The sequence below is a fragment of the Hyperolius riggenbachi genome, chromosome 11 (genome assembly GCF_040937935.1).
Source record: "Hyperolius riggenbachi isolate aHypRig1 chromosome 11, aHypRig1.pri, whole genome shotgun sequence".
In the NCBI taxonomy this organism is placed as follows: domain Eukaryota; kingdom Metazoa; phylum Chordata; class Amphibia; order Anura; family Hyperoliidae; genus Hyperolius; species Hyperolius riggenbachi.
Genome location: NC_090656.1, coordinates 223,481,746 through 223,504,674, shown reverse-complemented (window position 1 = coordinate 223,504,674; position 22,929 = coordinate 223,481,746). Strand labels below are relative to the sequence as shown.

General features: G+C 47.2%; 1 protein-coding gene across 4 annotated transcripts in view; it reads left to right on the top strand.

Annotated features, from left to right (window-relative positions):
* Positions 1–22,929, top strand: part of ARFGAP2 (ADP ribosylation factor GTPase activating protein 2) — a 59,523-nt gene that overhangs the window by 35,071 nt on the left and 1,523 nt on the right. For all 4 annotated transcript variants that reach the window (XM_068260955.1, XM_068260956.1, XM_068260954.1 and 1 more), the window contains 6 exons: positions 3,719–3,850; positions 7,318–7,443; positions 10,856–10,993; positions 12,531–12,654; positions 18,083–18,176; positions 20,507–20,625. In XM_068260955.1, the coding sequence (XP_068117056.1) occupies positions 3,719–3,850; positions 7,318–7,443; positions 10,856–10,993; positions 12,531–12,654; positions 18,083–18,176; positions 20,507–20,625 (733 nt within the window). The remainder of the gene's footprint in view (positions 1–3,718; positions 3,851–7,317; positions 7,444–10,855; positions 10,994–12,530; positions 12,655–18,082; positions 18,177–20,506; positions 20,626–22,929) is intronic.

Genomic DNA, 22,929 nt, shown 5'->3' with positions numbered 1-22,929 from the left:
TTTGTATACGTGGTTTATGTACTGTTATTTCACATGTGAGAACACGATTCTCAAACAGTGTCATCAAGGCAAGCCTAGAGAGGGGAGGACTGCTGAACATTCTATAGGGTTGTCCTTCAGTATGTAAACCAAGACATCAAACCTCTGGTGTGTTTCCCGCCTTAGCGATATCTGTGCTCAGAGCCCCTAATGGGCAGGGTAAACCTAAAGGTGGGATGCTGCATCACAAGGACAATTCCCCAGAGTTTTTTCATGCTGAAATCAATCGGGAATCGGCCTGTGGTGAATGGGCAGGTAACCGATCTCTTTTCGTTCAGAGAAAAATCTGTCTCTTGATCGATCTGCCCATACATCATCTAGATGGGCACCTTTAAGCCTTTTACACGTTTGCTAAAACTTGGCTGAGGTGGCTGATACCGAACTGATCTACTGTGTGTAGAGCGGACCCCTTTGCATGCCAATGCCCTGGTCACTGATCAGCCCAGTGGAGCAACATGCCCATATGCGCTTGCCAAGGGCATTGTTCTCCCCACTCACTCAGCATGACGCTCCTCTGGTGCCACTTGGTTGACCCACCTTCCCTCTGCATTGCAACAAATCACATTGCTAGGCTAGAGGTTAGCAGTACGTCTGTACAGGCCTTAGAGTGCATAAGCAGTACATACAGGACCAGATTTATCAAAGCATTACCAACAGTTTTTTCTTCTTAAACTGTTCAAACCAGCATGGGAAACTGTTTTGCATGATAATAAGAAACTTCTTAATTCCTTCTTAAAGGGGCACTTAAGTCTGTGAAAAAAATGAGTTTTACTCACCTGGGGCTTCCAGCAGCCCCCTGCAGCTGTATTGTGCCCACGCCGACTCCATCAGATGCTCCTGGCCCCGCCGGCAGCCACTTCTGGTTTCGGCGACAGGAGCCGACAGGCCGGGACCGCGAGTGATTCTTTGCATTCCCGGCCACAATAGCGCCCTCTATGCTGCTATAGCACATAGCATATAGCAGCATAGAGGGCGCTATTGTGGCCGGGAATGCGAAGAATCACTCAAGTTCCCGGCCTCTCGGCTCCTGTCACCGAAACCGGAAGTGGCTGCCGGCGGGGCCAGGAGCATCTGATGGAATCGGCGTGGGCACAATACAGCTGCAGGGGGCTGCTGGAAGCCCCATGTGAGTAAAACTCTTTTTTTTTTTTTTCACAGGCTTAAGTGCCCCTTTAATAGCGGCAGTGTAGCGTGGATTTCTAGAACTGCACTACAGTTAAGAAAAGTGCAATCCATCCCTAAACTGCAGCAGATTAAGAAGTGCTTAATTGCACTTCTACAGATTGTGTAGCAGTGCAGGCTAGGCATGATTTGTGAAGTTCTCCTCCCCTCTGCTGAACTCTTCCCTCAGAACCTGCCTGTATCAACACAGCAGATGTATTGGTTACCTCAGTAACCGCAATTTCCCTCACACACTGCACTGTCTGAGAAACCTTCCCAAGGGCCCTTTTCCATTGGTAAGTGATGCGAATGCGGCTACCTGGCGGAAGTGTATGAAGGGGATGGCGGGCGGATGCGGCTATGCGAGAATCTGCAGCGTGCTGCAAAGATCCGCATAACCTGCACGCAATGGAAACTGTTCCATTGCCATGCATTTGTTCCAGGCCACCCACGGTGCGATGCGGTTGTGTAGCCGCATTGCACCGCACCTAATGGAAACGGGCCCTAACTCCTCCTATTTTACAACAGCTTAAAAAGGAAACTGCACTACCTAACAGTTCTGCACGGATTTCTAAAAACCTACCAGTATTTTGTCTCAGACACTCTTGATAAATGTCCCCCACAGTTTTGATTGGCCAATCTTACCACTTCCATATAGTATGAGAGCTTCCCTATACAATCTGTTCTTAGTATTCAAAATCTGCCAGCCCTCATACTATATGGAGGAGGTGATCAAATTTGGATGTGTGCATACACTGTTAAGCTCTGTACACACGCTAGGTAAGGCGACCAATAACGGCCACCTCTCCCAAGAATCCAGAGTGCCCTTCTGGCCACCAAGCATATGGTTTCGGCCAAGCGACTGCCAAGAGCATTGTTCTCACTTGCCTCGCCCGCTACATGTTACTCCCGCTCCGTGCGCCCCTCCTCCCACTTATAAATAGAACATGTCGCTAGCCTGTAGCCTAACGGAGGTCAGTCCGTGTTAGAAACTCCCACACCAAGGCTGTGTACATACATACAGTTTTGATTGGCCCATGAGATGTAAAATGAGGGTCAACTGATTTTGATTCCTGTGAACCATAGAGTTGATTTAACCCTACTGTTGAGGGGTGCAAGACTCACAACAGGAAATCTAACTGGCAGCAGAGCAGACACACAACTAGTTGACAGAGTTTTGGCAGAAGAAATGGGGAAAAGAAGAAAGGAGAAGCCTCCCGCCGTAGCCACAATTCCAGGTGCTGGTTCTGGACTCATCAGGGTTTAACCATTTAGCACCTAAATAGTTTGGCTGCAAGGCCTTCATCAGCTTGGCAGAGTATGCGGAGTTAGCGGTAGGGAGCTTTTATAGTTACGGCTTGATCGGCTTTCTCTTCCTCCACGCGGCTGCGCTGTAGTCCCGACACGTCTTCTATCTCTTCCATCACCCCTATTTCACCACCGGGTGATGCTGTAAGGCTGTCAGTCTCCTGGATCCCAATCACACGTCATATCATGTGATCGAAATCCAGAAGACCTGTCGGAAGTTCAGAGCTGCCAGTGGAGAACGAGAAGAGGCCGTCGGGAACAGGTAACTAACTACTCCCTGACACCCGCTCAATTGGCTGCACTAGGCAGCCAGGTGAGATTTGTCGACAAAGGTTTAGAATGAACAGCAGTTTTGTTAGAAGCTGCTAATGGGTTAAAGGGAGTCTGAAGTGGATTTAAAAATATATACTCACCTAAGGAGAGGGAAGGCTCTAGAGCTGTGATGGCTAACCTTGGCACTCCAGCTGTGGTGGAACTACAAGTCCCATGAGGCATTGCAATACACTGACAGCTCTAAGCATAACTCTGGGAGCAGAGGCATGATGGGATTTGTAGTTTTGTCACAGCTGGAGTTCCAAGGTAAGCCATCACTGATCTAGGTCTTCCTTTTCTCCTACCGGTGTCCTCCTTCCCCCGCAGGCTCCTACGTTAGCAGTCTACAACCGTTTAGTTGCGGACTGCTCTCTTCCTCTTTGGGTGGTCTTCGGAAGCACTCGGGCTTCCAAAGACGGGCCGCTTTGTATTGCGTATGCATGAGCGCCCTCTCTCGCGCACTTGCACAGTACAGAGCCGCCGGTCTTCAGAAGCCCGAGTGCTTTCGAAGACCACCCAAGATTGCCAAATTCTCCCGCAGTGGGAGATTCAAACAGGGGAGCCTACAGGGGAATGAGGACACTGGGAGGAGAACGGGAAGCCTCTATAGGACCCAGAGCCTTCCATCTCCTTAGGTGAGTATCTTTTATTTAAAAAAAACAAAAAAAAAAGCGCTTTAGATTTACTTTAAAGAGCTCTGGGTAGAGTATTGTACAGAAGACGCAGAGGCAGCTAAGTCTGAATGAATCCTGGTTTATTGACCTGAAAAACTTAGAAAATTTGAAAACTGCTAATTGCCCCAAATACACAATACGTCACACATGCGCATTTCCGTATTGAACACGTGTGATAAAATGAAGTGTCTTCTCTACAAGCCCCTCTCTCCTTTCCTCTCCAGCGTCTCATCCATGAGACTGGCCTACCAGGAGCTGCAGATAGACCGTAAGAAAGAGGAGAAGAAGCTGCAGAACCTGGAAGGGAAGAAGCGGGAGCAGGCGGAGCGACTGGGGATGGGCCTGGCTTCCAGGAGGTAGGTCAATTCCAGCCACCCCCTGCATCCCTCTGATCTGTCACTCCCAGCATGCATTATGCCACGACAGATCCCTGCCAGTAGTGCTCTACTACTAGACAAGCTAACACAGACCTGGGGATGGTTAGTGAAATGCTGCCGAGCTGGGGGCGGGCTGTGGTGACACACTTGGGCGTAGCCACAGCTTTGGAAGACTTAAAGTCAATGGGAACCATCTGTTGGGAAAAAAAAAAAAAGCCCAGATACTTACCTAAGGAGAGGGATGGCTCTGGGCCCTATAGAGCCTTCCTGCTTCTCTCCTGGTGGCCTCGGTGCAGCGCTGGCTCCCGTGTTTGAATCCCCTGCCAAGAGGGACTTCGGGGGCCAAGTACTCCCGAAGACAGGCGGCTCCATTCTGCACACGCTCGAGTGCGCGCTAGGTATGGAGTGGCCCTTCTTCAGGAGCACTCGGGCTCCCGAAGACTTTCTGAAGCCTCCTTCGGCAGCGGAGCGAGCAGTATTTGACCAAGTTGGTCAAATGCTGCTTCTGGGGACAGCGCTGCACCAAGGGCACTGGGAGAGGAGCGGGAAGGCTCTATAGCCTAGGTTCTCAACGTGTGGTACGCGTACCCCAGGGGGTACTTCTGATGGTTCCAGGGGGTACTCGGGCTTGATATAATTAACCAAGTATAACAAATTTAGAGTTTTAGATTATGATAAATCCTATATAAACAACACCAAATTAGTATTTTAGCTAATTAAAAGCAATAATAAATGCTTGGAAATGGTTTAGAACCAATTATTATGTACTATGATTAAATATATATTTGTCAAGGGGTACTTGAGATAATGTTTACTATGCCTGGGGGTACTTGGTGAGTACAGGGTTTTAAAAGGGGTACATACCAATAAAATGTTGAGAAACACTGCTCTATAGGACCCAAAGCCTTCCCTCTCCTTAGGTAAGTATCTAGCTTTTTTTTCACACACTGTTCCCATTGACTTTAAAGTGGAACTCCAGTGAAAATAATGCAACATAAAAAGTGCTTCATATTTACAATAATTATGTATAAATGATTTAGTCAGTGTTTGCCCATTGTAAAATCTTTCCTCTCCCAGATTTCATTCTGACATTTATCACATGGTGACATTTTTACAGGTGATGTAGCTGCTGCTAGCTGTTTTGGCAGTTGGAAACAGCTGTAAACTGCTATTTCCCACAATGTAACAAGGTTCACAGACAGGAAACTGCCAGGAGTACCTCGGTCCTCAGAGCTTCTTGTGGGAGGGGTTTCACCACAATATCAGTCATACTGCGCCCCCTGATGGTCTGTTTGTGAAAAGCAATAGATTTCTCATGTAAAAGGGGGTATCAGCTACTGATTGGGATAAAGTTCAATTCTTGGTCGGAGTTTCTCTTTAAGGTGAACCCGAGGTGGATTACAGAGGCATGTTCTTTTTATGGTGTTAGGAACGCCCATTTGCTGCCTTTTCCTCGCCTTCTTCCTCTTATCTCCGTACTCTTGAGGAGAAGCACAGAGCTGCGCTGAAGCGCCGTGACCCAGGGGTGCGGCCTTTTTTTTTAATTATCCCCAAGACCCGAAACTGAAGCAAAAATGGATGTAGGAGAATTGATAAGGTACTCCCTGGATCAGTTAGTGTGTGTGTGTGTGTGTTGTTTTTTTTTATAGATATGTTAACAGCTTGGGTTCCCTTTTCAAAATAAATGCCAAGGCAGTTTTGCCAATGATGGGGGCGGAGTTTCAGACCTTTAATCCTTTACAGTTGAGCGCTGCTGACACCCGCCCATCCTGGCAGAATTAACAGAGCCTTAGATTACATGGAATGAGCTAAGAATGCCCACCATGCTCTGTGCCTGAGGCTGGGTATCACTGACATTTCTAGGATCAAAACTTGTTCCACCTGTAACAAACGTTTTATCGCTTTGCACCATTCTGTGCCAGTTACATTTTAGAAAAAATCTCATTTGATGTGACTATATTTCTAGTAAGGGAACCCGAGGGGAGAGGTATATGGAGGCTGCCATATTTATTTATTTTTAAACAATACCAGTTGCCTGGCAGTCCTGCTGATCCTCTGCCTTTTAGCCATAGGCCCTGAACAAGCATGCAGTTTAGATGTTTCTGACTGAAATCTAACTGGATTTGGTGCATGCTTGTTTCAGGTGTGTGACTGAGACTCTACTGATGCTAGAAGATCAGCAGGGCTGCCAGGCAACTGGTATAGTTTAAAAGGAAATAAAAAATATGACAGCCTCCATAGCCCTCTCACTTCAGGTGGCCTTTAAACAATGGCACAGGTAAAATATTGTGTGTTGTTTTACCCTTGAGATAAGTTATAACCTGCTAGCAACCAGAAGATTTTGTATTCTGTCCTGATGCATAAAACCTTAGAATTAAAGGGTGGTGTGCTTTCTTTTTCTCCAGACTGTATCATCTAGATCAGTGGTCCTCAAACTAAGGCCGAATGTGGCCCCCTGAGGCTTTTTTACCGCCCCCACACACAAAATGTATTATAGATGCAGTCAGCTACATCTTTAAATATTGGTGGTCCGCATATAGAATGAAGCCAAAAAGCAGTAATTCACTGGTTTCCAATCAAATTCCACATCAGGTGACACTGTTGTCCAATTGAACTGCAGGTTATCACCTGGGTATGCTTCACTGTCTGGCCCGCAAAGATTTCTACATCATTTTATGTATACTCCGGCCCCCCAGTAGTGTGAAGTATGTTGACCTGGCCCTCAACCCCAATCATTTGGGGACCCCTGATCTAGATATTCTTTGGAGTAGAGGTGGGATATATATAGCCCCATAGACGCATTTCTGGGGTCCACACCTGTTCTCTAATTCTAAACATTTAAAGAGACACTGAAGCGGAAAAAAAAATTATGATATAATGATTTGTATGTGTAGTACAGCTAAGAAATAAAACATTAGAAGCAGAGACATACAGGAAGTCTAATATTGTTTCCAGTACAGGAAGAGTTAAGAAACTCCAGTTGTTATCTAGGCAAAAGAGCCATTGAGCTCCACGACTTTCAAAGTCGCAGAGAGCTCTGTCTTCTGAAGCTTATTATCTCAATTGTCTGTCACTGTATTGTTATTTATTCTACAGAGAACAGTTCAAAAGTTCACTAGCCTGCTCTGTTAAATCATTTAGAATGCTGAGTAGTGTGTAAACTGCAAATATTAGAGAACAATGCAATGTTATGAAAATAACTATATTACTGAAAATAAAAATATGAGAATATTTTCTTTGCTACTAATGTTCTAGTAATTATCCATACTACACAACCAATTCATTATATCCTAATGTTGTTTTTTTTCGCTTCAGTGTCTCTTTAAAAAGTGTGTGCTGTTAGGTGGCAATGGTTTTCAGCCCGCAGATCATAGCAGGTGTTGGGGAAAGGATACTACATTGGTTATTTTCTTGTATGCTCATATCCCTCCCTTTATCCCGCGCAGTTCCATCTCACACTCGGTCCTGTCTGAGATGCACGTGATTGAACAGGAGACGCCCGTTGCCACAAAGACGTCACAATCTCAGCTCGACCTCCTGGAAGACTCCAGCTTCACCTCCGGCCCTCCAAAGTAAGCTTTCCTGGTACCTGGACACCTTGTGCGTTCCATGCATACCTCATTAACAAATGGCTCTAAAAACCACTTTCCGCTTTTTGTTGATAAAGTAGTGGTGTCCTCCATTCACTTCATTCATTGAACACCTGAACCGTAAAAAAAAAAGTTGATTTTTACTTGCTTCCAGCCCCCTGTAGTCTTTCAGGTCTCTCCAGGTCCCCCTCAGAAAGAGCTTTGCGTAGTCTAGTCGCGGGGTATTGCGCAAGCGCGGTCCCATCCATGCACCTCCTCCTCGATCATGCTCCTGTCACTGGGAGCTATCTGCACAGTCCATAAAGAATGCTTCCGCCCACGCATGTGCCTGGGTGTGTAACCATCCAGGTTGTTGATTGTAATTGGGGTTGCATAGAAACAACGGAGGAGACCTGGAGGACACCAAAGAACCTGAAGGTGGGGGGTGGGGGGGTGGAAGAGGCCCCAGACAGGTTTATGTTTTTGTGTGCCTTTGTTCAATACTATGATTTAATGTGGCAATAAGGTTGCATCCATACTGCTTCTGTGCTAATAGAACGATGAGTGTTGGGTGTGTTTGGTTTGCAGATTACTGCAGGCGAGTGGTGCACAGTGTTCTGCTTTGTGCATCTTGGTACTCATGCAGGAGCAATACTGGACAGGACATGCATTAGAAATGGACCAGTTTAATAGTTAGAAACAATTGCTATTGTGTCTGTGCATCATTTGCAAGATGTGCTACCGCTTACATCAAAATGAAGGTATCTATTAGTAAGGATGGTCAGTGAGGTGCTAATAATTTGGTTAAGGCAAATTTTATGCTGATTGGGAATTAACCAGATGATTGTAGTAGCAGTTGATACTACAATTTGGAATTAGAATCTTATTCATCGGTTTTAGTATTTGGGATTGTTTTTTCTTAAAGGACACCTGACTCCAGGCAAAGCTACCTAAGGAAAGCATAGAGGTGTGTTCACGCTGGGTCCTGGTCCATTCCTCTTCTTTTTTTTTACAATATTATTATTATTAATGTTATAAATTAGTCAGTCAATGTAAAATCTTTCTTCTCCCTGATTCACATTTTGAAATATATCACTGGTGGTTACATCTTTAGTACTGGCAGGAGATCTCTGCAGAATGTTTGTTTACTGAGAGTTCTGAAGCCTGTTGAAAATATACCTGGTCTCCCAGAATGCTCTAGAGAGAAGAATTCTGCATAACTAAACAGCCTAGGCAAAATAACACTAAAGGGAAGGACAACATACCACTATACAGCAGTGTATAGCTATAGGAAGTGTTTCTTATGCAGAAACCGGGAAAAGTACCGTAAATGTGGGTATCTTTAATAATTTACTGCATTCTACTATATGTCACTACAGGGCCTCTTAAAGGACATCCGAGGTGACATTAGACATGTGTATGTACAGTGCCAAGCACACAAATAACTATGCTCTGTTCCTTTTTTCTTTCTCTTCCTGAAATAATTAAAAATCAGGTATGCAAGTGATATTTTCTGTCCAGGTCGGAACTAGGTCGTACTATAGTGTAACCCTCATTGATAAGGAATTGCAGCCAGGAAACACTTTCCTGGCAGTAAATGGCTTCTAAGAGCAGGAAAAAGATAAAAAGGGTCAATGGTTCACAGATTTTAGCTCTTGTGTACTTCTATGAATGTGTCATTGAGAAGAGGTTATGAAACAATAAAAACTTAAAAAGTAGATTTAAATATCAAATAAAACTGTGGGATAGCTAGAAAAGTCATTTTTAGAATAAGTAGGATAGATACAATTGTTTATCTCATCAGGTGCTTTTCTCACCCCCGTGTGGGCGTTGTGGCTCTTCTTATGTCATATTATGGGGTGTGTCGACGTTTGCTCGTCCCACGTATTTTACATGCAATTTTGATTGAAAGTTGTATTGTTCCTATGGCCTTTGCATGCTGATAAAACGCTGAGCTGGTTTGGTTGCTTAGTAACTAGTAAGAAGAAGGTGACGCAAAGCATTTTCTGTGTGATTCACGGTAATGGCTAAAACCATTTTATATATGAAAAGAAGAAATCGCTGGACTGTCGGTATACAGCATAAGCAGCATTCTTGGTCTGTAACACGATCGCTTAGTGCCGGTCCACACCGGCGTTCCGCGACATCTTGGTCACTTGATTTTCTGCAAGCGTCCAGAAAAGCATTTGACTGCTTTCTGGGCGATCAGTATTTTTCACCCCCTCTAGGGAGGTATGGCGGTAGGGGACCCTGGAACAAACCTGTTGCTTCCTGTGTCAGCACTAACAACAGTAAATAGGGATGCAAACAATGCTAACTGATAGTACTTGCGTTGCCCATTTAAAATTTAAAACACATGCAAATAAGAAGTACATTTCTCCCAGAGTAAAATGAGCCATAAATTACTTCTCTCCTATGTTGCTGTCACTTACAGTAAGTAGTAGAAATCTGACATTACCGACAGATTTTGGGTTAGTCCATCTCTCCATAGGGGATTCTCAGCATGGCATTTATTCTTTATAAAGACATTCCCTGAAAATGATTCATACAAAGATGATGGCCAGTCTACCTGCTCGCTGCACACTGATTTGGCAGTTGGACGGAGCAACTGTCATTCACTAAGTGCTTTTAAAAATAAAGAAAAACCTGAGAACCTCCCAGGAGTAGATGCGCTAGTCCAAAATCTGTCAGTAATGTCAGATTTCTACTACCTACTGTAAGTGACAGCAACATAGGAGAAAAGTAATGTATGGCTCATTTCACTCTGGAAGAAATGTACTTCTTATTTGTATATGTTTTCATATATTTTCAATTGTAAGATTTTCACGACAAAGGTCCTTTAAGTGACTAGCGCCGTGGCCGGCAGTAAACATTGTGCTAGCGTCTGTTGAACTGGCCCTTAATTATGACGGGAATGCATCAAATCAGAATAATTAGCATTTAATGGCCATCCTTACTCCTTACTAGGGATGGTTAATGAGATGGCAATAGTTTGTGTTGATGCAGGATTATGCACTTTATGCATGCAAATTTGTGCAGCTTGAAATTGGACCAATGGATTTCTACCAAGGTGGAATCCAATCCATTATCAAGCTTCCTACAATTGCATTGAAAATGTGAACTCTTCTGCATCAACTCAGAATAATCTGCATCTCATCATCTCCTTGGACGTACCATAATCCTACTTCAATGCTCCTGCCATAGTCTAGGGCCAATCCTGAAAGGAGGGGGGGGGGGGGGGGGGGGGCATCAAACGTCCAGTATATTTTTTGGAGGAGAGTCCTGGCTGCAGTTCATGTCTGGGTTTCTAGTTCTGAAACACAATCGTGTTAGCTACTGAGCTACACATTAATCATTTTTTGTTTACCGGCTTTGTTTCTGCTTTGAACCTTGTGTTTTTTCTCCTGTCCATCAGGTATAAAGATAACCCGTTCTCGTTAGGAGAAGGCTTCAACTCAAGGTGGGAAACTGAGAACTCCACCTGGGGGTCGTCAGACAAGGGCGAGGATGAGCGAGAGGTGACCATTTCCAGCATTCAGCCAGCAAGAGACCGGTGAGTGTTCGGGAGGGGGGGGGGGGGGGGGGGCAGTATGTTCTTGTTATGTCTGCTCTATTTATTAAGCGCTTCAGTACAATCGTTCATTGTTCTAGCAGGGTCGATATGGTCTGTACCGATCAGTACAGGCCTGTACACACACACTAGATTAGATGGTGATCGGTCAGTGTTCCCGGGGAGGTCTGGGCACGATGTTCCCGCTATGTCTGCTCACTTTATAAAGCATTTCGGTACAATCGTTCATTGTTCTAGCAGGGCCAGTAATGTCTGTAGCCATTATTACAGGCCTGTAGACACACTAGATTCAAGTGGGCTGAGGCAAGGTTGGCTTACCTCTGTGACCTCTGACTGGGCAATACATTATTTCCTTTTGTGGAAAGGCATAATTTTAGTGCCCAGACATTCAGGAGACTGTGGCGGGCTCCTTCTAGTTCCCTGGCTTCTCTGGTTCCCATGGAGAGAAACTAGTGTGTAGAACGTCTTTCTGGTTGCTAGGCAGTAAGTGGGTGGCAGCCAGTGCTCCATCACTATCATCTCTTAAAGGGGGAACCTGAGGTGAGAGGGTTTGGGCGGCGGCCATATTTCCTATTAAACAATACCAGTTGCCTAGCTATCCTGCTGATCACTTTAGGTGCCGTAGTGTCTAAATCACTCACCTGAAACAAGCATGTGCTAATCCAGTCAAAGCACCTGATCTGCATGCTTGTTCAGGGTCTATGGCTAAAATATTAGAGGCAGAGGATCAGCAGGATAGCCAGGCAATGTGTATTGTTTAAAAGGAAATAAATATGGCAGCCTCCATATCCCTCTCACTTCAAGTGTCCTTTAATGGCGTATTGAAAATCTTGGAGCAGAGAAAGTGTTCCCTTTTTATTTCTTGGCTGCACATTTATGTGGGATGCTGAATGAGTTTAGCTCCTGCTTAGAAGTGCAGTCAGTTGTATTATTGCCCCTTTACCACGGAGCTTGATGCTCGATTCCACTCCTACAACCAACAGGGCAGGTAGTATGAATACCGGGGAGTAGGGATAATAGATGAGATGCAAATTACTCCTTGCATTCACATTTCATGTAAATATTATGCTGCTTGAACTTGGACCAATAAAAATCAACCGGAAGTTATTCTGATTGGTTCAGTTTCTAGCTGCAAGAATTTGAATGAAATTTGAATGCAAGGATATCTCATTGACCATCCCTACTGGGTAGTCTGCACCAGAGACTGATAAAGCTGAAATGAGGCACTAGGCAAATAACAATTTTGGGCCCACCCTTCCTGGCCATCTGGCTCTTTTTGGTTAGATTTGGTGGGAGCTAGCATCAATCAGGCCCCTAGTCTCTCTCCAGGCCCTAGGCAACTGCCTAAGTGCCTTGTGGATAATCCGACTCTGGTCTGCACCCATTTATCTTATACTGCTCTGGATAGCTGAACTTGTGTGCAGAAATAGTTCTCCCTTAGGAATTGCAGTGACTCCTCTAGTCAGCACACACGAGTCTATAGTGGCATTCTTGTAAACATTGTACTCTTCACACTTAGGCCTGCGAACAGGAGGAAGCCAGAGCCCACCCCCACTCCGGAGTCCAACGAGGCCCGCACCAAATTCGCCAGCGCCAAAGCCATCTCTTCAGACATGTTCTTTGGCAGAGAGCAGGACGCCGAGGTAAGGAAATACTGTATATAAAATAATAGTACATTCCCTTTCAGTCAAAAATCTTTTTCTTTTTTTTTATGTTTACGAAGTGTACGATAGGATCCGGGACCGTTAATGGTGCTGATCGATGGTGAACAATCGTTCTATTGATCGTTCTGTTGATACAAATTTTGCTAAAATTCTTAATTCTGATGAGATTGCTTATCACTCTCTGGCTACCTATACTGGGGGTGCCTCTCTGGCTACCAACGATGGGGGAAGGGGGGGGGGGACTCCCTGGCTACTTGTATGAGGGGGAGGTATTTTCTGGCTACCAACACTGGGGGTGCACTGCTTGTCCATCTATAATAGGTGGGTACAACACTCTCTGGCTACATGTTCTGGGGGGACTCTCTGGCTACCTGGAGGGGGCACTTTGTGGCTACCTACACTAGGGGTGCACTGTCAGGCTACATATAATGGGGGGAGGGGGACACTCACTCACTGGCTACCTTTACTTGGGGGATATATCTGTCCACCTATAATGGGAGGGCACTCTCTGGTTACAGTGTTCTCCCCAGGACTAATTAAAGTGGGCGGGCCGCCCTGCTGTTTTGAAACCCCGCCCGCCTAGGAGCGCTCCTCTGCCGATCTATTAACTTCCAGGCAGCTCAGCTAGCGGAGGCTGCAGCCCAGATACGCATGTGAGTGGAACTCACAGGGAGACTAGTGCTGTGTGACTCGAGGCTGGGGAGAAAGCCTGAAGCTGCAGACAGACTTTCTCCCCTCTTCCCTTCTGGCAGCGTCTCTGTTCTGGCTGCATGAATGTCAGACTGCAGCCAGTCCCATCCCTTCCAGGCAGCTCCAGATAGGTTAGGACTGACTGCACACGACGATCACCAGGGTCGTACTGACTGAGTGTCGTCGTGAGCCACCGGGGGATTTCCCGGGGGCCTCTTTGAAGCCATGCCCCGCCCACAGGCTTTTCCTCTGAACTGGAGTGGTGGGGCTAGGGCAGGCAGCCAGTCCATTATGTCTCCCGCAGCTGAGAAGAGCAAGGTTTCTCGGCATAAGCTCCGCCCCTGGCGGCTGAAACTCCGCCCCCATAGGACTCCCGCACAGAGGAAGGGTTGCTCCAGCCCTGGGAAGCTCACCAGGGAGCATGTGTGTGGCAGGTTGAAGCCCTGCCTGGAGGAAGTTGTCTCCTGTCCAGAGGAAGCCCCGCCCCCAGAGGAAAAGAGGAGGAATGGACAGCTGCAGCCAAATGCAGTAGGTATCTACCTGTCTCTAACTAATTCCAGTGACCTCCTCCCTAGCCCCAGTGACCTACTCTCTACCCCCAGTAACCTCCTCCCTAACCCCAGTAACCTGCTTTTTACCCCCACTAGTCCCAGTGACCTCCTCCCTACACCTACTAGCTCCAGTCACCTTCCACCTAACCCCCACTAGCTCCAGTGACCTCTCTACCCCCACTAGCCCCAGTGACCTTCGACCTAACCCCCACTAGCCCCAGTGACCTTCTCTCTAGCCCCAGTGACCTCCCTAGCCACGGTGACTTTCTCCCTAGCCCCAGTAACCTTCTCTATACCCCCCCACTAGCCCCAGTGACCTCCTCCCTACCCCCACTAGCCCCAGTAACCTGCTCTCTACCCCCACTAGTTCCAGTGACCTCCTCCCTACCCCCACTAGCTCCAGTCACCTTCCACCTAACCCCCACTTGCCCCAGTGACCTCTCTACCCCCACTAGCCCCAGTGGCCTCCTCCCTACCCCCAGTGACCTTCTCCTGCCCCCACTAACCCCAGTCACCTTCCACATAACCCCACTAGCCCCAGTGACCTCCTCCCTTCCCCCACTAGCCCCAGTGACCTCCCTACCCCCACTAGCCCCAGTGACCTTCCACCTAAGCCCCACTAGCCCCAGCGACCTTCCACCTAAGCCCCACTAGCCCCAGTGACCTTCCACCTAACCCCCACTAGCCCCAGTGACCTTCCATCTAACCCCCACTAGCCCCAGTGACCTTCCACCTAACCCCCACTAGCTCCAGTGACCTTCCACCTGCCCCACTAGGCCCAGTGACCTTGTTATTCCCCACACTAGCCCCAGAGACTTTCTGCATCCCCCACTTGCCCCAGTGACATTTTACCTGACCCCCACTAGCCCCATTGACTTCCTCCCTCCCCCCCCCCCCCCCAGCCAAGTGATTTTCTACCCCCACTAGCCCCGGTGACCTATCTCTCTCTACTCGCCCCTGTGACCTTCTGCCTCCCCCCACTAGCCAGGTGACCTATCTCCCTCTACTCGCCCCAGTGACCTTCTGCCTCCCCCCACTAGCCCCAGTGACCTTCTGCCTCCCCCCACTAGCCCCGGTGACCTTTTGCCTCCCCCCACTAGCCCCAGTGACCTATCTCCCTCTACTCGCCCCTGTGACCTTCTGCCTCCCCCTACTAGCCCCGGTGACCTATCTCCCCTCTACTCGCCCCAGTGACCTTCTGCCTCCCCCCACTAGCCCCAGTGACCTCTTCCCCCCACTAGCTCCAGCGACCTTCTGCCTCCACTAGCCGCAGTGACCTTCTCCTTTCCCGCACTAGCACCAGTGAACTCCTTCCACTAGCCCCAAAGAGCTCACAATATAATCCAACCATAGTCATAGTCTAATGTCCTACCTTATTATTATTATTATTATTATTATTATTATGTATTTATATAGCACTGACATCTGCAGCACTTTACACAGTACATAGTCATGTCACAGTCCTCAGAGGAGCTCACAATCTAATCCTACCATAGTCATATTCTAATGTCTTACTATATTCTTATTATGCATTTAAATAGCGCTGACATCTTCTGCAGCACTAATCTAATCCCTGCCATATGTTTGCTAACCAAGGCATTACTACTTAGTTAAAGGAGAGAGGGGGGGGGGGTCATCCAAAGTTATTCTGGGAAGGTGAACTTCAATAATGTCTTTTAGTGGGGTTCTTCACCTGGCTGTCATCAGCTCGACTCCTCAACCTCCTCCTATGCTGTAAGCAGAGATGCGCGGCCCTGCATTCCCCACCCGCACCCCACCCGGCTACTTTTTCATGCCACCCGGCTACTTTTTCATGCCACCCGGCTACTTTTTCATACCACCCAGCTGGAAAAAAATTCTGGGGAGAACACTGGGTTACACCTATTGGGGTATACATTTAAAGCTGTGAACAGTCTACCACCTTTTGTAAGCAAAAATCCAGCCACAATCAGGCCACCAGGGAGGTTAATGTACCTCCTGTGCCAGCTGCTATATTATCCTTTGTCAGGATATGGGGGGGTTGTTGTGGTCATCAGGATATAGATTTACTATTGCAGGAGCTCCAGCCTGATGTCCAGTCCTGTAGCATCTCTATTGGCCATCGTACATCAGCGTTAGCGCTGCACGGCTGACACTCTTATTGCAGCTGTGGCTCACCCTGATGCCTCTCTGGTTGTCACTGAGCAGGCGCTGGGGACAGCTGGTGACATATTGGTGACACGGGCATAGAGAGCGCTTCCTGGAAGGTTTTCCTGCCTGGCTGGGCACATTGTTATGTGATAATGTAGCGGAAATATGCCTCACCTTTACAGCACGTTTCCAGGCTGCTATTCTTTCCAGGTTGCTGTTATCACAGCTCAGCTACATCTAAGCGGTACACATTGGCGGCAGGATCTATGTGTGTATAAATAGTAATTGAATGCTCCAGCGCATCATGTGACTGTAGCCAAGGTCATGTGGTCTGTGGCTGCTCCGTCCTATCCAGGGTCTGTGGAGTCAGAGTCAAGGAGTCTGAGCAATTTTTGGGGCCGGTAGTAGAAGTCGTAAAAAAAAATTCTCCAACCTGGCCGATATGGGGCTCCGGTGAATCCTATTACACACTCAACTTTATTGGGCGGTCAACTACAGTGTGGTGTATTAGAAAAGGCTGTGGACTAGTGGCCCACGTACTGCAAGCGAGAGCCTATGCATTTCTCCTTCACTGATTAAGCTGAACGATGTTGAGCCTCCACCCTCCGAAACCAAAAATCAATTCTGTGTTGAAGAAATCATGTAAACAGTAGCCGATTCCTTCACGATCTACCAACATTTTTCATCCATGGCCAAATTAGTAAATTGGTTGATTTTGACCTGATATTGGCCAATTTCAATCAATCAGAATGGAACATAATTGATTCTTCCCCGATCTGATAAAATGATCGAATTGAATGGTTGATTGTACAGTAAAATCGAGTAATAAATGGACACCTTAACCATTCACACTTTTTGTCTAATGAATCCTGTTTTTAAGCACTACTATAAAGATTTTTTACATTAAAAAAGTTGATGATCATGGTGAAAGATACACTTTTTGTTTTTTTTTGTTTTTTTGTAACTGATTGCCACTTCTTTAAAGGACTATTATGGCGAGAAATATGTGCTATGTTTATTTCCTTTTAAAGAGACTGTAACGAAAAAAAGTTCCCCTGGGGGGTACTCACATTAGGAGGGGGAAGCCTTAGGGTCCCAATGAGGCTGTCCCCACCCCTGTAGCTGCAGGCAGTCCAGCGCTGGTTGCCCCGGAGCATCCCACGATCCTGGATCGACAAGCTACATTTATTTACTTTCCCGGCTCCAGCGGGTGGCGCTGTTGCGGCTCTCAGCATGGAGAGAGGTGGAAATTAACGATCTCTGTCGGGTCCACTCTACTACGCAAGCGCAGTAGTAGAGGCTCAGGAGACTGACGCCTGCGCAGTAGGGTGGACCTACAGCGATTGGCTATTTCCGCCTATCTCCGAGCAGAGAGCAGACACTGCGCCTGCGCTGGAGCTGGGAAGGTAAATATTTACATCCCTGCTGTTCGGATGGGCACACCCGAGGTGAGTATCCTCCAGGGGAACTTTTTCTTGTTACAGGTTTTCTTTAAGCAATACCAGTTGCCTGGTAGCTATAGAGCTTGAACAAGCATGCAGCATATCAGGGGTATCTGACATAGTCAGAACTGACAAGATTAGCTGCATGCTTGTTTCTGGTATGATTCAGACACTATTGCAGCCAAATAGACCAGCAGGGCTGCCAGGCAACTGGTATTGTTTATGGCAGCCTCCATATTCCTCTCACTACAGTTGTCCTTTAAATGTGACGGTCTAAAAATAGGTATTTTTTCCCCCCTGAAATAACATTTTCCTGTTCAATAGCCTCTTCTCCATCCTTCTAAATACAACCCATTGTGTGACAATATTACCTCCTGAGAGCACAGTGAGAGCAAACTCATCAATCCATTTATTGCTTCTTCATAAATACAGTATAGGTGAAGCTGATGTAATGGGTCTATCTTCTAGTGGCGTCACTTGCATATGTATTGGCAGTGGTTACTCTGCTGCGGTCTTGGTGGTATCGCTGCCCTCCTGTAGTACTGGCAGCGGTATACCGCCCTCCTGTGGTAATGACTTGCTGTCTCTCCGCAGTATGAAGCCCGCTCCCGCCTGCAGCAGCTCTCTTCCAGCAACGCCATCAGCTCAGCCGACCTCTTTGGAGATGCGGATTCTGTGAACGCAGCAGGTACGTCCTCCAGCATTCCCTGGCACAGATAAGGGGTTCCCATCCACCAACCAATCAGTATCTGCCACTTGTGTACCTGAGGTGGGATAAGCAAAGTGCCCGGTATCCAGCACAGACAGGGATTGCCTGATACGTGCCCTTGCCTGCTGCTTGAGCAACCAGCAGAACTACTTACCGATCTTCTGGGCGCCGTCTTCTACAACCTCCTGCAGCTCCCAGTGGCTTTCTGGCTTCCTCTGTGTACAGCTCCCGGCGTATCACCTGACAAGCATCAAGACTGCTCAAGACTACCTGTGTCCCCTGGCTTGTGGAGCGGAGTGTGCAAGCAACATGTCGGCGGTGCAATGATCGGTGATTCTTCCTGTGTGGCAATCGCTGTGTCTCATATCTATGACGCCATCTAGTGGCCTTCTTGAGACATGTATGATCCTTGGGGCACATCTGGCTACGGGGAGGGGGACTGAGTTGTACTGAGGACACATGGGGCTACTGGGGAAGGGGCTTATATGCAAGTCAATCACTTTTTCCTGGTTTCTGATAGAAAAGTGGGTACCTCAGCTTATATGCAGGTCGGCTTATGCGTGAGTATATACACGGTATTCATTATCTGCACTACACATACAATTCATTCTACCATAAGCGTTTTTTTTTTGGGGGGGGGGGGGGATTCGCTTGAGTGTCACAGAGCCAAAAAGATTAGGAGAAACGGGGGAGCTGGCATTTACAGGGAGCTGTCCTAATGGCCACCGCTCCACCCCCCCCCCCCCTCTGTTTCCCTGCTTTTGTAGCTAAATGCCTCCCCGGCAGCCTTGTCCAGATTGCAGGAGTTGGGCATCAGTGTGCAGTCACACACAGCACACGGCCGGAAGTGCTCAGCACATGATGTCACTATCATGCTGTGCGAAGAGCACTCCTGGCAGCGGTTGCGCACCGATACCCGACTCCGGTGACTCGGAAGTGACTGCTGGGGGCATTTAGCTACAAAAGGAGAGGGACAGAGGAGAACCGGGGGGGGGGGGGGGGAGCGGTGGCCATCAGGACAGCTTCCACCTCTACATGCCTGCTCCCCCGTTTCTCCTAATCCTATACAACATGGAGGTGGTAAAATTGTTAAGTGATTGGCCAATCATAATTGAGAGTGTGTACCAGACTTAAAGAGGAGCTGTTAGGTATAGGGTCTCAGAGAAAATAAACACATATATCAGTAGCTAAAGATTGGCTGTACTTACATTACATATGCATTTCACTGTCCACGTTTGTACTTCACAGAATTTGTATATTGTATATGCAGAGATAGATGCTCCTGACAGCTCATGGCAGGCTCCATGTTTTTCTGTCAAATGTGTCGTCATGTCCTGCCTGATTCCTGATCACAGATAAGCTCGTTCTTGAACAACACGGTGTGCAGTGAATATTAATGAGCCATGTGGCTAGGAACAATAGCTGACTCCTGCAGAGTACTCTGCCCCGAGATTTATCAGTGCTACACAGCTAGACGGATTACAAGCTTCTGTAACGTCTCATTAGCAGCCCGAGGGGAGGGCCCCAGAATGCTTTGCAGTTTAGCTGCGGCTTGCGTCTTTATGGGTCTATAACAGACTTGCTGATAAGCACACATCAAAGGTAACTGAAATGTTTATCTTCACTAATGGCTTTTGAGCTTCCTTCTAAACTGTTTAACACAGGAGAATAGAGGTTTAAATTAGCTTCTGCAGCCTGACAGTTACTCTTTAAAGGGACACATAAGTCAAACAAAAAAAATGAGTTTTACTCACCATGGGGCTTCCAATAGCCCGCTGCAGCTGTCTGGTGCCCTCGCCATCTCCCTCTGATCCTCCTGGCCCCGCCGGCAGCCACTTCCTGTTTCGGTGACAGGAGCTGACAGGCTGGGGACGCGAGTGATTCTTCGCGTTCCTGGTCACAATAGTGCCATCTATGCTGCTAGAGCATATATCATATACCATATAGCAGCATAGACGGTGCTAATGTGTCTGGGAACGCGAAGAATCACTCGCATCCACAGCCTGTCAGCTCCTGTCACTGAAACAGGAAGTGGCTGCTGGCGGGGCCAGGAGGATCGGAGGGAGACAGCGAGGGCACCGGACAGCTGCAGGGGGCTATTGGAAGCCCTAGGTGAGTAAAACTCATTTTTTTTGTTTGACTTAAGTGTCCCTTTAAGTCTAGTGCTTAAATCGCCAGCGATTCCAAAGTATGGACAGCCCTTAGCAATTCTACATTATAAAATCTCTTGTGTAGACACTTGTCTTATTTCAGATACTGAGAACAGACAATTTGTATGTGAAATAAACTGGCACTATTTTTCCCGATAGGCGGAGTCACACTAGGGAATGTCCTGCCCTCCGCTGACATCACCCACTTCAAGCAGGGCGTGAAGTCTGTCGCAGGCAAGATGGCAGTCCTGGCAAATGGTGTAATGAATTCTTTACAGGTAACTAAGAAACTTGTCCTACTACAGGACCTATGGAAGCTGCCATATTTATTTGCTTTTAAACAATACTAGTTGCCTGGCAGTCCTGCTGATCTTTCTGGTCAGTGGGGTCTAAGTCACAGACCAGAAAAAAGCATCTTGTCAGACATCTGATCTGCTGCATGCTTGTTCAGGGTCTATGGCTTAAAGTATTAGAGGCAGAGGATCAGCAGGAGAGCCAGGCAACTGGTATTGTTTAATATGGTAGCTTCCATATCCCTCTCACCTTGGGGTAATTATTGCATTCATATCTCTGCGTATTTGGCTATAAACTTGCCCGTACCTTACTTAAGTCTCTTTAACGATCGACCAGTTGATTATCTTATTGGATCGGGGAAAATCAATAATGTTCCATTCTACTCGATACATGGGAAATGTCCCATAACTGGTCAAACCAGTTACTCAATCAGTCATCGCTTGGTTGACCATAGAAGAATTGGCTCGTGTTCACGTGATTTTGATCAACACAATCAATTTTTGGTTTCAGTGGGGGGAAATAAACATGTCTGCCTCAAAATCCCTCTCACCTCCGGTTCCCTTTAAAAGGCAACTGAAGTGAAAGGGATATGGTCTAGTAAAAAAAAATTATTTTTATATTATATATATATATATATATATATATATATATATATATATATATATATATATATATATATATTCTGCTTTAAGAAATACCAGTTGCCTGGCAGTCCTGCTGATCCTCTACCTCTAAAACTTTTAGCCATAGACCCTGAACAAGCATGCAGCAAATCAGGTGTTTCTGACATTGTCAGAGCTGACAAGATTAGCTTCATGCTTATTTCTGGTGTTATTCAGACACGACTGCAGCCAAATAGACCAGCTGGGCTGCCAAGTAACTGGTATTGTTCTAAAGGATATAAATATGGCAGCCTCCATTCTCCCCCCCCCCCCCCCCCCCCCCACTGAAACAAAAAATTCATTGTGTTGATCAAAATCACGTGAACACCAGCCAATTCCTCTATGGTCAACCAAGCGATGACTGATTGAGTAACTGGTTTGACCAATGTTAGTCTAGTAAAAAAAAAATGCTGGTTGCATATAATGTGCTGTAAATAATGTTTTAGAGCAAAGTTGAAATGCAGGGTTATATTCTGCTTTAAAGAGGAACTGTAACGGCAAAACATCCCCTGGGGGGTACTCACCTCGGGTGGGGGAAGCCTCAGGATCCTAATGAGGCTTCCCACGCCATCCTCTGTCCCACGGGGGTCTCGCTGCAGCCCTCCGTACAGCCGTGACGTAATATTTACCTTCCTGGCTCCTGCGCAGGCGCTCTGACGGCTGTCGGCTCCGAAGTAGGCGGAAATACCCGATCGCCGTCGGGTCCGCTCTACTGCACAGGCGCAAGTCTCCGGCGCCTGCGCAGTAGAGCGGACCCGACGGAGATCGGGTATTTCCGTCTATTTCCAAACAGAAAGCAGCCTCAGCGCCCCCGCTGGAGTCAGCAAAGGTAAATATTGAAATTACAATCGGGCCTGTCGCCGGCTGTTCAGAGGGCTGCAGCGAGACCCCCGTGGGACGCAGGACGGCGTGGGAAGTCTCATTAGGATCCGGAGGCTTCCCCCACCCGAGGCGAGTACCCCCCAGGGGATCTTTTCGAAGTTACAGAGTCTCTTTAAAGAGAGACTCTGAAGCCACAAAAAAACCCCCAAGTTTTTACCTCCTATGTTTAAGGATGATAGTCTGCGCCAAAACGCCGCTATCCTGCTGTAGAACAAGGGTTTTATCATCCTCAAATCTTAAGGCAAAAATCCACGACTTTGCTGCTCGGAGAGGCAGAGCTTTCTGCAGTTGCTCTGCCTCTCCTCGCGTCAATCCACCACGGGTCTCTGCCTCTCCCTGCCCCTCTCAGTGAATGAAGACTAGGAGGGGTGGGGGAGAGGCGGCGATCAGCGTGGATTGAGGAGAGGCAGAGCAACTGCAGAAAGCTCTGCCTCTCCGGGCAGCAAAATCCACCACTAGGAAAGTCGTGGATTTTTTTCGTAAGATTTGGGGGTGATAAAACCCTCGTTCTGCCGCAGGATAGTAGCGTTTTAGCGCAGACGATCATCCTTAAACTTAAGAGGTAAAAACTCAAGGGGTTTTTTGGACCTTCAGACTAAATATGGCAGCCTCCATATACCTTTCTCTTCAGTTGCCCTTTAAATGCAACCTGAAGTTACAAAATAAAGATGGCAGCCTCTGTATTCCCCTAATAAACAATGCTAGTTACCTGACATTTGTGCAGTGGCCACCCCTCTTATACAA